Source organism: Camelus dromedarius, chromosome 6, assembly GCF_036321535.1.
Source record: "Camelus dromedarius isolate mCamDro1 chromosome 6, mCamDro1.pat, whole genome shotgun sequence".
Taxonomy (NCBI): Eukaryota; Metazoa; Chordata; class Mammalia; order Artiodactyla; family Camelidae; genus Camelus; species Camelus dromedarius.
In genome coordinates this window covers 44,646,363-44,662,118 of record NC_087441.1, presented here as the reverse complement: position 1 = coordinate 44,662,118, position 15,756 = coordinate 44,646,363, and the positions used below count along the sequence as shown (strand labels likewise).

At 42.0% G+C, this 15,756-nt stretch overlaps 1 protein-coding gene across 1 annotated transcript in view; it reads left to right on the top strand.

Annotated features, from left to right (window-relative positions):
• LOC105097150 (coiled-coil domain-containing protein 162) overlaps positions 1 to 15,756 on the top strand; it is a 95,048-nt gene that overhangs the window by 25,811 nt on the left and 53,481 nt on the right. The window contains exons 9-12 of the mRNA XM_010989653.3: positions 1,766 to 1,815; positions 2,197 to 2,373; positions 10,593 to 10,710; positions 13,506 to 13,671. Coding sequence (XP_010987955.3) covers positions 1,766 to 1,815; positions 2,197 to 2,373; positions 10,593 to 10,710; positions 13,506 to 13,671 — 511 coding nt within the window. The remainder of the gene's footprint in view (positions 1 to 1,765; positions 1,816 to 2,196; positions 2,374 to 10,592; positions 10,711 to 13,505; positions 13,672 to 15,756) is intronic.

The following is a 15,756-nucleotide window of genomic DNA, read 5'->3' as shown; positions in this document are numbered from 1 at the left end:
AAGTTTGGGACTGAGCAGGGACTGCTGATGCATGAATCAGGCACACGAGGGTCCCCAACCAGGATGGCGACACATCAGCATCCCAGTGATTAGAATGAGAAACGCTTGAAGCTGGTGAGAACTTCTCTCTTGCTGCAGTGTCCCGTGTGCAGCCTCAGGTGTTCCTGTCTTCCAGAGAGCTCTTGAGTGGTCTCCTTGTTATGTCCTCCTATATCCTGCCTTGGGCTCAAGTGTCTCTGTTCACTTGTCAGGGCTCCAGAAGCTTTCGTGTCTATTCAACTAGAAAAGGTGGGGCTGCGGGACATGATGCTGAATGCCTTCCTCCTCAGGAAACAGGCCACGGCTGACAGAGCAAGGAACCTCGTGAGTGTAGTAAGAAGGGCTCCCCAAAGCTCTCATCATCTTTTACATCTGAGCAAATCTGTTGCTTTCAGCCTATTTGGATAGAACCATTGAAAATACAAAGAACTGAAAAAGGGTGTTCAATCAGAAATAGAAGGGAAGGAATTCAAGCTAATTGCAGTCTAGTTTTAAAAATATGTACAATTTTCCAAGGCCATATTTTTTTTTGTCACTTTGTAAACAGAACTAGTTTCAGCACCTGCTCTGGAACACTGGACCACTCCTGAGTGACCCGCAGGTGCGTAGGGGGCTTAGACAAGGTGAGCGAGGGCTCTTGCCATCTAACTTACCTATAATCTTGGTTTCTCAGACACCACCGCCATGTCTCTATATAAGGGTTTTATACTAGCCTAATCTTTTGAAAAGTATTATAAAATTCAAGCTTTGAAGTGTTGCTTAATTTTATAGATATCATTTCATTACTCATTAATTTTTTGATGAGGAAGTCATCAGGCTAATATGTAGTAATTTGGGAAAGAAATGACAAGATTTACAATCTCTAGGCTTTGTTTCTACCTGTGACTGAAAGGGAAAGACTTCAGTTTAGCTAATCCAGTTCTACAAATTGGATATGATGGAGGCTAGACCTTCTAGATTACTGCTGAGCAATGATGGGGGCAAAAGACCCCTTTTAATAAGTAATTGAGATATTAAATTACTTTTTTTTTTACTGTAATATTCAAAAAAATATTGACCAAGTGAAAAATATATGAGCTCATTAACTGCCCTTCAGGAATATCTGGTGCCTATCCCATTAAAAAGAACTCAGGCAATAAAACTGTCAGTTTTGTCAAGGTCCGGGATTTTAGCCTACTTAAGCTAATAAGTTAGCCTGTTACCATTCTGAGGATGCTGGCAGAAAGCACAAGACTCCTCGGTCAGAGACAGAGAACTTCATTACTCACAGCAGAGCCAGCATCGTGAGCCTCCTGCTTGTGTCAGTTCCCTCTGCCTCCCAAGTCCCACGAGGGCAACATGCAGGAGCCCAGGGGTACGTACGCAGTTTTGTGTCACCATTGAGTAACACTGAGCTTGGGAATCCACTGATTTTATAGCAAACCTCTTCTTTTTCCTGGAGGGAGACATGACCTCATCCATCCAGACTGCTCTCTGCAAACATAACTGTGAGAAATGGTTCAGGTAAAGAGTGGGCCTTGCATTCTTGGTATACTCACAAGATGTGTAGAAGTAGGAAATACCCGCGGAGGAGTGCCTCCCTGCAGGCTGACCTTCAGAAAGAATACCTCAGCTGTGTGGCCTTCTCCTGCTTTCAGTTGCCTGTGAGTCTGTATACATGTACGAGCTTGGGGAATTCTTATAGCCAACTGTCTAACAGGAGAACTGTCTTCCTCTTTTATCACAGGATGAAATTGGGAAAGTCAAGAGAGATGTCATAGTTGAATATTGTCAGAAGTAAGTACAGAATATATGTGAACTACACATGCTGATTTCTAACTCTGAACTCAACACATAGCAGTATTAGATAGAAATCCAGACAATGAATCAACTGGTTTATGTTTAAATAAGCCACAGTCCTATTGGGTGAGAGCAAACTAAACAGGCCTCTGACACACAGAGGAAGAAGCATCGGAAGTGAAGGGTAAGAGGCATGTGGAAAATGTCCATTCCTCTGCCTTCAGGCAGTAGCAACCTGACAAAGACAGAAGTTTCTTCCTGACAGAGGTCCTCTATTCTCTTTGAAATGTGTCCATAGAAGTGGATTCTGGAACTTCAGTGAGAGAGAGAACAACTTGGATTCGCCTCTGAACATCATCTCTTCTTCTGACTTTCCAGGTTCAACCACCGTATGTCTCACTATGCTCTTCGGGGTCAGATCATGGCATACTGCAACAGCCTGAGAGCCCTGCTGAACCATTTCCCAACCATCAGGGATACCTTTTTCATGCTGGGACAACCACAAGAAAAGAAGGGGTTGAGGGACTCCAAAGAGGGCCTCGAGGCTGACCCCAGGTACGGAATTTCCTTTCCTTTCCTTTAGGTGTGGTATGACCTTGTTATTCACCACTCCCATCCCCAACCCCTCCCAGTGGAAAGGCATGTTAAGTTTGGGATGGAAATCTTGCTCCCTTTACTGCATTTGACCTTGAATTTCTGGTCTAGAAGGGCAAAAGAAAGAATTGACACTCTATGAATAAGAGTATCTTTGTATTTGAACCCAGAAAGAGTTCTTTGTTTATGGGCTGTTTGACTGCTTTTTCAGTCTATGCAGTTTTGTTTTCCCCTGCAGTGCCCAGAGATTTTCATCAGTCACACCCTTTTATATAAGCCAGCATCTAAAATAAGCAAACAAATAAGTAAACTTGATCTTGAACTGTTCTGGCTTTAGATAGTTTACTCAATAAAGTAGAAGAAATATTCAAGAAAAAAAAAACAAAACAAAACCAATGATACTCCAGTGCCTTGGATAAATCAGTGTCCTTCTGTACTTCTCTGATAGAGAAAAAATATATATGTAGAGTGATATTAAGTGATGAAATTGGAGCTGCTTCCATACTTCCTTATTGTACCTTATCCGGTTTTCCAAAAGTCCTTTTTTTTTTTATTGAAGTATAGTCAGTTTACAATGTTGTGTCAATTTCTGGTGTACAGCATAATGTTTCAGTCATACATGTACATACGTATCCAAATGCTCTTAATTCAGCCTACCTAGAGTTCACTCACCTGGATGGAGGACTTGTCATACTTGTTCTATAACTGACCACGTTTCCTTTAAGAAAAAGAAGGGGATGTTACACAGTTACTCAGCCTCCAAGAGGGAGCAAAATACCCTGTAGGGTGAGCTTACCTCCCTCCTTACTGTTTTTCCCTTACAGCACGGGGCTTAATGCTGAGTAACAGTAATACTTAAAAATATGGTCATAGGACAGAGAGATGGAATGGAATTGTAAGACCATTTGTATCAGACCATTCTTTCACTCACTTACCATTCATGAATTGTTCAACCATTATTTGTTCAGTGCTTACTTAGTACTAGGCACTTTGCTTGTATGCTGGAGTTACAAAGGTGAGTCATTGACTCTGGCAATAAATTCAGCCTAGTGAAGGAAAGCTCTATACACAAACAAGCAACTTCAAAGATTTCAAAGATAACATGTTAGAGTTATGTGAAAAATCCTGTGAGGACACAAAAGAGAACATGTTTGACTCTAGCCCAAGGCCTCAGAGAGAGATTCACAGAGGAGGTGACAGGTAGATTGGAGTTCACCAAGGCAATGGGGATAATAGAATAGGTTAGAGAATGCTAGAGAATGAAAGAAGTTGAGTCCATCTGCCCTTGGCCATCTGATAGCTGGATATCAACATAGTGGCCAGTCCAACCTTAATACTTATAAGGTGCCTAGTGTGTGGATTACCAGTGTTTCATCTCTTGGGTACATTCCCTTGGGTAGACTTCAGGATTTACCTAATGGAAGAATGCCTTAGAGGAGTAGGGCAAAGATGCCTCAGTAGACTGACTATTTTGCTGAAAGTTTTGACTGGACATCTGTTGCCCAATGGAATGAAGCGCATCTTTCTCTCCTATGAAACATCACAGGATAATCCTCTGAGATTTCTTAGTTCCATTCTCTCATCCACCCACTAGCCATGTAAACCATTTATAAGCCCAATCTACATTTGGGATCAAATTTTAAAATAGTTTATAGAAGTCTATCCACAGGTTTGCTACATTTGTATTTAGGATAAAATGGATTCAGGAAGTCTATTTGGATTCTGATCTGTTTTATTTGCTGCAACCAAATAAGAAAACCAGGAAATAGGGAAAAAAATTTCTCCAGTGTGCAGGTCTTGGTCTATTCCTTTAGTGCTTTTTGTGAATGACATGTGTTCCCTAAAGATTAAGGGGAAACAGTAATTTAAGGGAGAGAGACTAGAGCCCTCAATCATCTGGCCCGTTAATGTGTGGTCATTTCAGGACAGAGCTTTGGGCCAGGAAGGTATGAGCAAAGTGAGTGCCCACCCAGAGCCCAAGTCACACAGATTCAGAGGTTCTCCGCTACACCTGTCTCATGCTTCCTAAACTCTCTCAATTTTTAGCATATCCCTTTTAATACACTTACATAAAGTGGAGTGTAGAGAAAGGAACTTCTGTGTTCTGTGGAAGTTTGGAAAAGATAATGTACATGATTCTTTCTAACTCCAAAGTCCACAAATCCATGCCTAGAGTATCAATAAAAATTGAACCTCATCCATGAGAGGGTATCGTGCAGAGAGTCATAACCTGGGAGTTAGAATATTTGGATTTGACCCAGCTCAGTCATAAGTTGTTCTGAGGTCTTAGGCAAATCACTTTTCCTCATTCTCCAGACTTCAACTCTTCATCTAAAGAGTAAGGAAATTGAAGCATCTCTTTAAAGTTAGACATGATAAGTGCTTAGTGTCTAGAGCTTTATTCCAAGGAATGGGACTCTTGAGGAAAGACTTGCTAGAAAGGGGCCATTTAAGAGTGTTCATGAAATGATCAATGGGAGTCATCTCAGGCCAAGGTTCATGAGAGATGAAGGGACAGAGGACAGAGCTGAAGAATGAGGGTCATGGAAGACAGAGGTCCTCATCATAATCATAAAATAAGGAGTTGAGTTAGATGGAGGATAAGAAATAAATTTTACTTTAAATGTCAATTCCAACTACATGTTGGTGTCCTGCTGAGGACTGAGACATCCCAAGCTTGTGAGATTGTTGTGAATGATTGGCAGTGTCTATCATGATGATGGAATAGGAGAAAGGGGAAAGGGGGTTGTGTTGGCCATCCCCTTGACTAGAAGACCTCCATAAATTCTGTAGGCTTAAAATTCTAAGAAAATACTTCTTCCTTAAAAGGCTGTAACATACTGCTTAGTTTTAGCACAGAAGCCCTGCCTGTGAACCAGAATCTAAAAAGAAGAGGAGCCAAAGGAAGCTCTCCTCCAAAGGATGCCTCTTGAGGGATCTATCCCCTTATGGCTCTAGAGGAGCCTGGAGTCTGGAGACTATGATGACACTCAGCCACACTCCTAAGACCAGTGGTGTTGGCTGGTAGAGGAGCAAAGAATGGACAGAGAGAGGGCACTAACCTCATTGAAGCCTTTATTAAGCCTTTACAGTGTGACAGGCAGAGCCACCACTCTCCAGTACTGCTGTTTGATGCAGATTAGAAGAAGGTACCATGTCCTCTGGGCAGGTGTAGCCCCATGCCAGGGTGCAGAGCTTGGCAAATATAGGCTGGATCTCAGCCATTGCTGGCTGCCTCAGGGAACAAACTGAACCGCAGTACATGGCAGTCTTGGTGCCAAGCACTGCACAGCAATGAATTAGACATGGTTCTTCCAGCAAGGGGTAATAGGCAATTACAGTACATTGTGATAAAGAATAAAATAAAAGTATAATAAAAGCCCCCACCAGGAAACATTCAATGTTATCTGAAGGATGAGGGAAGTGGGGATGGGGTGCTGGGCAGGCTTCAAAGAAAAGGGGACCCTTGACCTGGGTCTTGAAGGATGACTAGTGAGTGTTTCAGTTGGACAAGGAAAAGAAATTCAGTTCAAGCTGGGAGACCCACATGTGCAGTGGCACAGAGATGTGAGACAGCACATGGACTTCCCAGTGTCTCCTCTCCCTGGTATGTGAGGATGAGCTGGGGGAAACAGGTGTGCAGAGTGATGGGTAAGATCCAGAAGGCTGGTGTTGATCCTTCAACAAGCAGGGAGAAAGGGAGCAAAATGATGGTCAGTGACCATTTAGGAACTTATGAAACTGTAGAGACAGGGGATGGTGAGTGGGTGAAATCAGCCAGTCCAGATGCTGGATTTCATGCAGAGCTGAGCAAGGAGAAGGAAGAGGAATCTAGGAAATCACCCAAAGTCTCTCACTTGGGTGGATAAAAAGATGGCAGTGTCACTGTTGTTTAATGGGTATAGCTTTTCAGTTTTGGAAGATGGGAAAAGATTCTTTTCTGGAGAGAGATGATGGTGATGGTTGCACAACAGTGTGAATGTACTTAACACCACTGAACTGTGCACCTAAAAACAATAAATATGGTAAATTTTATGTTATGTGTGTGTTATCACATTTTTTTAATGGGGAAGAAAGGATGGTAATGCCATTAAGAGGAAGAGATGTGGAGACGGAAATAGTAAACCACAGCTCAGACGCCTCAGCTGTGAGTTTCTTCCGTGTGTCTCATGACAAGTCTCAGACACTTTTTATTCTGGATGTTCTCTGCACTTTCACCTACTTCTGTTCCTCCTGCTTCTATCATAGCATCAGACTCACATGTTTATCTGCCCCTGGAATGTAAGATCCTTGAGGACAGAGGCTGTCTACATTTCATGTCCCAGGTGTGCACCTCTGCCTTTGACCTTGCTTTGAAAGGGAGGATGGTGAGGGGGGAATGGGCCCACAGGACGTGGAGGCAGTTTCAGCCCCTTTAATTCACTGTTATGAAATAACAGACCATGTCATCATCTGCTGCTAGGAATTTGGTATGAAACTTAAGGAAGACTTCGAATTATTGAAAAAGGAAATGGGCATGAGAGCTGATCAAAGGAAAGAAAACCGATTATCCCAGGTCTGACACAGCTCAGGCTGGAAACCATTTACTTGTTGTTGCCTCAGTATAATTAGCAGTGTGATATCCTCCAGCTGTGCTCAGCAGGGTGTGACTAGAAGCAGAAAGCGGACAAGCTGGAGGAATCCAGAGTTGGGGTTTTGCTAGACAGGTGGGTCGTGAGTACAAAGAAGCAGAGAATTGCAGGTGATGGTGGGAGAGTAGTTCACATGTTGGGCTGTGAGGCCCAGCGTGGTGGGGGTAGAGAGAGGGTCAGAAGAGGAGTGACAGATGGAAGGGGAGGCCTGAGGGCTCAAGGACATCAAGGAGCATATTTTGTGGGGATGAAGGAGGTTTTGTGGGAGTGAATGCATGAGAAAACTGGGAGAAAAAAATGTTGAGCTGAGAAAGTAGGATATTCAAGTGTAAGTCTTTGGAGGTAATATGATTCCAGGTGATGACAAGGTCTGGAGTATGGCTGAGAGTGGGCGGTGAAGGGAAATGGAGGTACAGAAAGGTGATACTAAGCAGGTCAAGAAATTGTCAGGCTGCGGAGCTGATGGGCCATCCCAAGGTGGGAGGTATCCTTGTGGGACTGAGAACCAGGCTTCGCTTTGCACTGAGCACCTTAAAGCTTTCTGCTGCCCTCTCTGCCCCTCCTCTGCAGAGGGCTGCCTGCTGCAGGCAGGAGGGAAATGGCAGGAAATAGCAGATGAGAACGAAGAGGTACAGATAGATGGCCCTGTGGCTCCAGAGACACATGCTTTTCAGAGGCCAAGACTGGATTCAGCCACACTGTTGCGCGCCAGCCGCATGGCCCATAAGCCCATGAGCTCAGATGTGGGCCTTGTGATGTTTTACTGTTGATATTCAAAGTTTCCTCAGGGCACCTTCAAACACTGTAAACTGAATAATAGCGATAAGATGGGTTTAAGCTGGTTTTGATCTGGTCCAGGACAGGATAGTCTGACTTTGTGGTTGCTGAAATAAGGAAAGTTCTCCAAACTAACACCATACTTTGTTCCTGAGCTCCAAATTACCTAATTAAAACCCTGAGACTTGAAAGAGGTAGGTTTAAGGCCATTGATTGACTTCAAGTAGAGTTTTGGTAATTTTAGGTTTCATATTCAGAATGTTTGATATGGAAAACAGTCAGCCCTCAGTTAAAATGAATTACATTTTACTTTAAGAAGTAGAAAAGGTCATCTGAATCTCTCCTAAGGACTCAGAAATAATGACAGTCAAAAAAATGCCCCTATGATTTCCAAAAATGCCCCCTAGACAGTGAGACCCTCCCATTGAGAGTCCTTGCTATACACAACGGAGTGGGAATGGAAACTGGGTACCAGAGAGTAAAACAGTAGGACCTGAGGAGTGAAGAAGGAAGCATTTAAAAATGGCTCCCCAGTATCTGGTTTTGAGGACTTGGGGGTTGTGGTTCTTTTCACACAAGAGGAAGCCCAGGATTGGGGTGGGAGGGAATGAAGAGTTCAGTTCTTGCCTTTTTTGAGTGAGGTGGTCTGAGGCACTGCCAGCCAGGATGGAGCTGTGGAGGGACCAGGCATGTGGATTTGAATTCAGGAGGCATGGATGGCAATTGCAGCCAGAGAATGAACACAATTGCCCAGGACCAGGGGGAGAGCAGGAAGAGCAGAGCTGATTGGGCCCAGGGCGCCCTGGGCTGGGGATGGTGGTGGGGAGGGGGCTCCACTTCTGCTGCACACCTCCTTCTGCTGTTTGTGTGTCTCATCAAGCCTGCCTGATCTAGCATAACCAAGACAGGTGTGAGGTGGCACTAGTCTCTGGGCTTCCCTCATAACTCTCAGTTCTAGGACATCTCCTCATTAGCCTGTTCAGGTCCCCACTTCTTACCGAATGACTCTGAGAGTTCCTGCATGCCTCTCGACTGGACCACATGCATGCCTTGGCCCCCACCCCCGGCCACTTTCCAGGCACGCACACCTTAGCATCATAATACCAAACTTTATATAGCACCTCACAATGTATAAAACACTTTTCACATGCTGGGTACTCTTTTTAAAAATTATTCCTTACACCAATCTTGTTAGTTAGGAATCATTATTCCGATTTTATGGACGAAAAGACTCAAAGAGGATAATTCGTCTATGCCTACACAGCACACAGCTGTGGATGATGGAAGTTGGTCCCCAAATCTAGTCCCCTGATGCCGGATTCCACACCTATTAACTGAATATATCACCATTTTCCACAGTAGATGAACACAGTTAATTAGACTCAAAGGCACTGAATCCATTCAAATAGGAAACAGTCCTCCAACCTCCACCCTCTGTTACAGTGGGCTGCCTCTATAGATGATGTAGAAACCAGATCAGGCTGCCACCTCCCTCCAGGGACACGTAGTAGAAAGAGCTTCTGTGTGTATGAAGGTCAAAAACACGTAAACCCAACAAAATAATCTTTTAATGGTGTATCCATTTGTGGTAAAACTCCAAAGGAAAGCTAACATTGATTAGTGTGAAATTCAGAATGATGGTTCCTCTGGGGGCCACCAGGGAGATGCACATGGGGCTTCAAAGGACCTGGTGACATTCTATTTCCCAGGCCAGGGAGTGGGTACCTGGGCTTGTGTGAATCCTTAAACCAGACATACATGGATTATGTGTTTGTATATAAACCTGCAACAGAGATAGCGATACTGTTGCCTAAGAAATGATAAGGTATTTGGAGGAGAAAGAAAGGAGAAAGAGGGGGAAGATATAGCTCAGTGGTACAGCACGTGCTTAGTGTGCACGAGGTCCTGGGCTCAATTCTCAGTACCTCCATTAAAAATAAAAAATAAAAGGAAAGGAGATCTACTATATATACAAATAGATAAAAAATAAATTTATTCTGTATAGCACAGAGAACTATATTCAATATCTTATAGTAACCTTTAATGAAAAAGAATATGAAAACAAATATATGTGTGTGTGTATATATATACATACATACATTACTGGGACATTATACTATACACCAGAAATTGACACACTGTAATGACTATACTTCAACAAAATTTTAAAAATAAAAAAAATTTTAAAAAGAGAAGGAGAAAGAAGGAAAAGAGGGCCAGAGTCTGGAGAACCTGGCAGGAGGCTTGGTGGAGAGGAAAGGAAAATAGAGGCTGGTCTGTAGAGCCTGGATTCTAGAACTGGACAGACCTGCACTTAAATCTCTACTTCATTTCTTAGGAACTGGGTCGGCAACATCTATGTAACCTCATAGGGCCTCAGTTTCCTCATCTGCAGAACAGGAAGAACAATCATAAGATTGTCTTAAGAACTGAGAGAAAATGTCACCCCCAGTATGATGCCGGCACTTCATTCATGCCCTCCCCTTCCTTCCTTACCACACCTTTCCCTCCCTCTATGCCCACGCCTTCCTCCCAAGACAGTGAGACTAAAACCAGCCCAACTGCTCTTCTCCGGCTGAGCTATTTATAACCGTGGCCACTTGTGAGTGGCCTGGAAAGTAGGCCCGCTGCCCCGCAGCTGAGACGCTGGGTGTCACCACACCCTGGACTCTGGCACTGCAGCTGGAGGGCCGCGGTATAAATAGTTCACACCAGGACACCTCTTTTACACAGAGAGATCTGTGCCACCCAAGCTTTCTTCTCATGCCGCAGGAGTTTTCAGCCCCGGCCACGATGTTTGCTGTCTGCTGATGGAAAAATCTTCCTCAATTTATGGTTCATACCCCATCCTTCTGAAGTGCTGGTTATGTTCAAAACTCTGCCAGAAAAGGTGTGTATTTTTTACGTGTGCCAGCCTGGAAACTGGCTGTTTTTATGTCTCACGTTGAAACATATCAGTTTCAGAGAGTATCTCTTCTTTGTTTTGTTTGTTTATTTGTTTGTATATTTGTTTTCAGGAACATCTAATAACTGAAATCTCACAGCTCCTCATAGTTTTGCCGGCTTTATCATCATTTCCCTTATGCCTCATTATTTCATGGTTCTACTTCTCCCTGGTAATTACTGAACACTAATTGGAGCTTCTGACATCCCTTATTAATCCTTAGTTTCCTCCCTAACCCTTTAAGAAAACCCCACCCTGATGTGCTGAAGCTAAGGAGAGGCTGAGATCACATTTAATCACAGTAATTAGCTGGTTCCTTTTTTGAGGGGCTCCTCTAAGTACCTCATTTACTGAGAGAGGGTAATCATAAAAAAAGAGTAGATATAGAAATACATGAACCATTCAAGTATTAGCTAAATAAAGTGCAATGTTGAAAATGGCAATGTGGGAACATTCTGATTTTTCTTTGTAAGTGAAAACCTGTTTAGCAACTTAGGTTTCTCACCCTTTCTTTTTTTTTTCTTCCCTCCAGCTTTATTGAAGTGCAATTAGCAAATAAAATTGTATGTATTTAGAGTGTACAGCGTGATGATTTGATATACATATACATTGTGAAATGATTACCATAGTTAATTAATACATTCATCACCTCACATAGTTACCTTTTTTTTTTTTTTTTTTTTTTTGGTGGTGAGAATGCTCATCTAACTTTTGTAGCAAATTTCAAGTATACAATACAGTGTTATTAACTACAGTCACCAGGCGGGTAGGATATAGCTCAATGGGTAGAGCACATGCTTAGTTTAGCATGCACAAGGTCCTGGGTTCAATCCCCAGTACCTCCTCCAAAAATAAATAAATAAACCTAATTACTTCCCTCCCCTCAAAAAACAAAAACAAAAAAAAAACAAACTATAGTCACCATGCTGTACATTAGAGCTTCAGGACTTATTTAGCTTATAAAGTTTGTACCCTTTGGTCAACATTACCCCATTTCCCCCATCTTCTGGTGACCACCTTTCTATAAGTTTGCCTTTTTTTTTTTTTAGATTCCACATTTGAGGAAGATCACACAGTTTGTCTGGCTTATTTCACTTAGCATAATGTCATCCAGGCTTACCCATGTTGTTGTCAATGGCAAGGTTTCCTTCTTTTTTATGTCTGAATAATATTCCTCTGTGTGTGTGTGTGTGAGTGAGAGAGAGAGAGGGGGACATTTATACATTTACCCATCTACTGGACATTTAGGTTTTTTCCGTATCTTGCCTATTGTAATGCTGCAGTGAACATGGAAGTGCAGATAATTTCCTTGATATACTGATTTTATGTCCTTTGGCTATATACCCAGAAGTAGGATTGCTGGATCTTATGCTAGGTATATATACAAAAGAATGAAACTGGATCCCTATCTTACACCAGTCACAAAAATGATTTTGAAATAGATTAAAAACTTGAATATAAGACTGGAAACTATGAACTCTTAGAGGAAACCAGGGGAAAAACTCTTTGACTCCTGTCTTGGCAATGATTTTTTGGATATCAACCAAAAGCACAAGCAACAAAAGCAAAAATAACCAAGTGGGACAATATCAAATTAAAAAGCTTCTGTATAGCAAAGAAAATAATCAACAAAAGGAGAAGGCAACCTACATAATGGGAGAAAATATTTGCAAACTACATATCTGATAAAGGGTAGCAATACCTCAGATATGTTAGGAACTCATATAACTCAGTAGCAAAGCCAAAACCAAACCAAACAAACTAAACACAAAGGAAAAATTAGAAAAACCCAATACTTTGATTTTAAAATGGGTAAAGGACCTGAATAGACATTTTTCCTAAGGAGACATACCAATGACCAACACATAAATGAAAAGATACTCAATGTCACTAATCATCAAGGAAATGCAAATCAAAACGTTGATGAGCTACCACCTCACACCCCTTAGGATGACTGTTCTAAAAAAGATGAGACAAGTGCTGGTGAGATTGAGGAGAAAAGGGAACTCTCGTGCACTGTTGATGGGAATGTAAATTGTTGCAACCATTATGGAAAACAGTGTGCAGGTTCCTCAAAAAATTAAAAATATGAAAAATTGTGCTTTACACTGGAATTCGACACAACATTGTAAAATGATTATAAATCAATAAAAAATGTTTAAAAAAATTAAAAATAGAACTCCCCTTTATTTCATTGAAGAATTTTTAGGGTTTTTTCTTTAATGTAAAAATACTACCTTCTGCAATTAATCATAGTGTTTCATTTTTCCTTTACTGAATATTGATATTTAAGATCCATTGTTTGATTTTTAGTCATGGGTTTGAACTATGTTGATAAATATTTATGTTTTGCTTACAGGTATTCCCTCAGGGCAATGTTGTCTGAATGTGAGTCCTGCTAGGAATTTATTTGTGACCCTTGTAATTCATTGATGGTTGGTCATATAAAAATGTTTTGATGTGTTTATGGCTACCAATGGCTTTAAACAAAGAGATACACATTGCTTTTAACCTTGCCCCCTCCGCAGGAGTTATCCAAAGACAGATATAGCCTTGGTGCATGAAAATGCTTATTCTTTTTTCCAGACATTATCCTGTAATTATTATCCTTTATTATACTGTGAAAATGTTTATCTAAATATTCTTGTTTAAAGATATTATCCCTAATCAACACTTATATACTTTATATGCCCCTTAGAAACTTCTTGAAATTTATTCTCTTGTATTGCTTTTACCCACAGGCAGCTTTTAGAGCCTTAAAGCTGACTCTACAGCTGATAGCCTCTCTCCATGACATTGTGGCCTACCTTTTCAGTTTTGCCAAACTTGGAAATTGTCCAGCATGTTTTGAATTTCCTCTAAGTCCTAACCCTCTGAGAGGTAACTGGGGAGGAACTGAGGGGATTGGTAAGTGATTAAAGGTGATTAAAATCACCTTCAATATTCAGTTCAAATTCTGTGAAGCTTTTTTTGGGGGGGGCTTTATTGAATTATAATTGACAAATCAAATTATAAGATATTTAAAGTGATCATCGTGATGATTTGATATACATATACATTGTGAAAGGGCTTCTCACATCTAGTTAATTACTATGAAGCTCTTATTACTTGGAAAGACAGAACTAAAATATTTCCTCACAAATGACAGAAGGTCAAAGGGAAAGTCCCATTATATGCTGTCTCCAAACGGATTGGTTCCACATTTACAGGTTAAACAGAAAAATATGCCTCGTCAGAAGCTGGGGGGCCTGGGTTTTTACCCTGGCTCTGTCACTTGTTTTACCAGAAGCTGGGCACTTTCCTCTCTGGGTCTCTCTCTATCTATCTATGAAACAGGGGTGGCAATGTCTGTCTCATAGAGATATTCTGTGGATTAAACTCTGAAAATTCTAGAAGGAGGTACAAGTCCCCATTGAACAGTAGTTTGCTTTCAGTCCCTTCCTCTCCTGGCCTTTGTGTACTAATGTGGCAAGGTCAGGGCTGTGCCTTCACCACCAAGAAGCTTGCAGCTAGCCCTCAGTTAGCTAACAGTGCCCCAGTGGTCCTGTTAGTAAGAACAACTGAAGCTTTAGTTTCATCTGCCCAGTGCTAATCCATGAACTCTTAACTCAGCGCAAATTCTCAGATCAATGCATGAGGTAAATTAAAGACACTGAAATGCTTAGGAAGCTGGGATTATCAGAAGCAGGGAAACTGATCTTATTATTTTAATAATTTGACTCCCATCCAAATTATGTCGTTAGTCATGTAAGTATTAATCAACTAACAGCAATATATTATGACATAGTAGCCAACGATTTTCAAGGATATGAAGAGCCAAAAAATGAGGTAATGTGCCTATTTAAACCTACCAGTCTTAAAACAAATGCGATAGAACTGAATCTATTCCTCTCTGGCCGGTGCATCAAGGAAATGTTTGTGGGAGACTCTGACTTGTTTGCCAGTAGATTTGCATTGTGCTAACGAACAGTGAACATTCAGATGGGAGATGCAGGGACGGTATGAGTGGTGATCTGGGAAGAAGATTGATAACTGTATCTGAGGAGAGGCAGCATAAAGAAAGGGTTGATGCTGCCTCAGCAGAAAGCACAGAATTGTTGCAGACCAATGAGCTTTCAGAACTACTAGCAAGTCTTCATCAGGAGATTACAGAAGTTCCAAAGCACTCTTAAATCCTTTCCTTTTTACTAATTTGGGGACTGTTGTAAAAGAGGTTTACTTAGGAAATAAACTAAGATGCTCTCAGGGGAGCTGATATTGGGAGGGTGTGGGGCTGGGCTTTAGGTAAAGGACTGGAGAAAGGAGGTGGGGCCAGGAAAGGGAGACAGGGAGACAAGTGTTATATGGAGATGAGATATAGAAGCCGAGATAGAGCAGAGCCAGGTTTCCAGAAGAAGTCGCTGCACAGGAAGTCCTATAGCCCCTGGGAGGGAAAAGCCCACACAGAAGGTGATCTGGGGGGACTTACCTTCCCTTGAATCGATGGAGGAAAATAGGAGGGATGGTCCTGGCAGGACAAGAACAGGATACTGGCAAAGGTAACAGGCAGAACTGCACGTGACCAGTCCAGAGAATAAGGAACCCACCAGTGGGACACTGAGGGGTAGTGGGAAATGAGGCCCAATTGTTGCGGACCTAGAATTCAGGATGAAGGAAATTGGTTTCTTACTATTTATATGCTTATGGACCGGAAACCACTGAAATACGTGGCCCAGGCTGTGAAAGGTGTGCAATTAGAGACACATACCTTGTCATGTTGCCAGTAAGAACGTCTGTGCTACAGGGAGAATGTGCAAAGGTTTGCATACTCTGCTTTGCTGAAAATAGATAAAGAGAAAACAGAACTAAAAAAATAATCCCAGTCTGAGATAATCATCTTTTGAAAAAGGCTAGGCTGCTCAGTCCCTGGCCTGCTTCCCAGAGGCGGCAAGGAGAATGAAGGTGAAAAGATGAGCTGGGTCTGTTCATGTACCCACCCAACTCCTTTTAGCC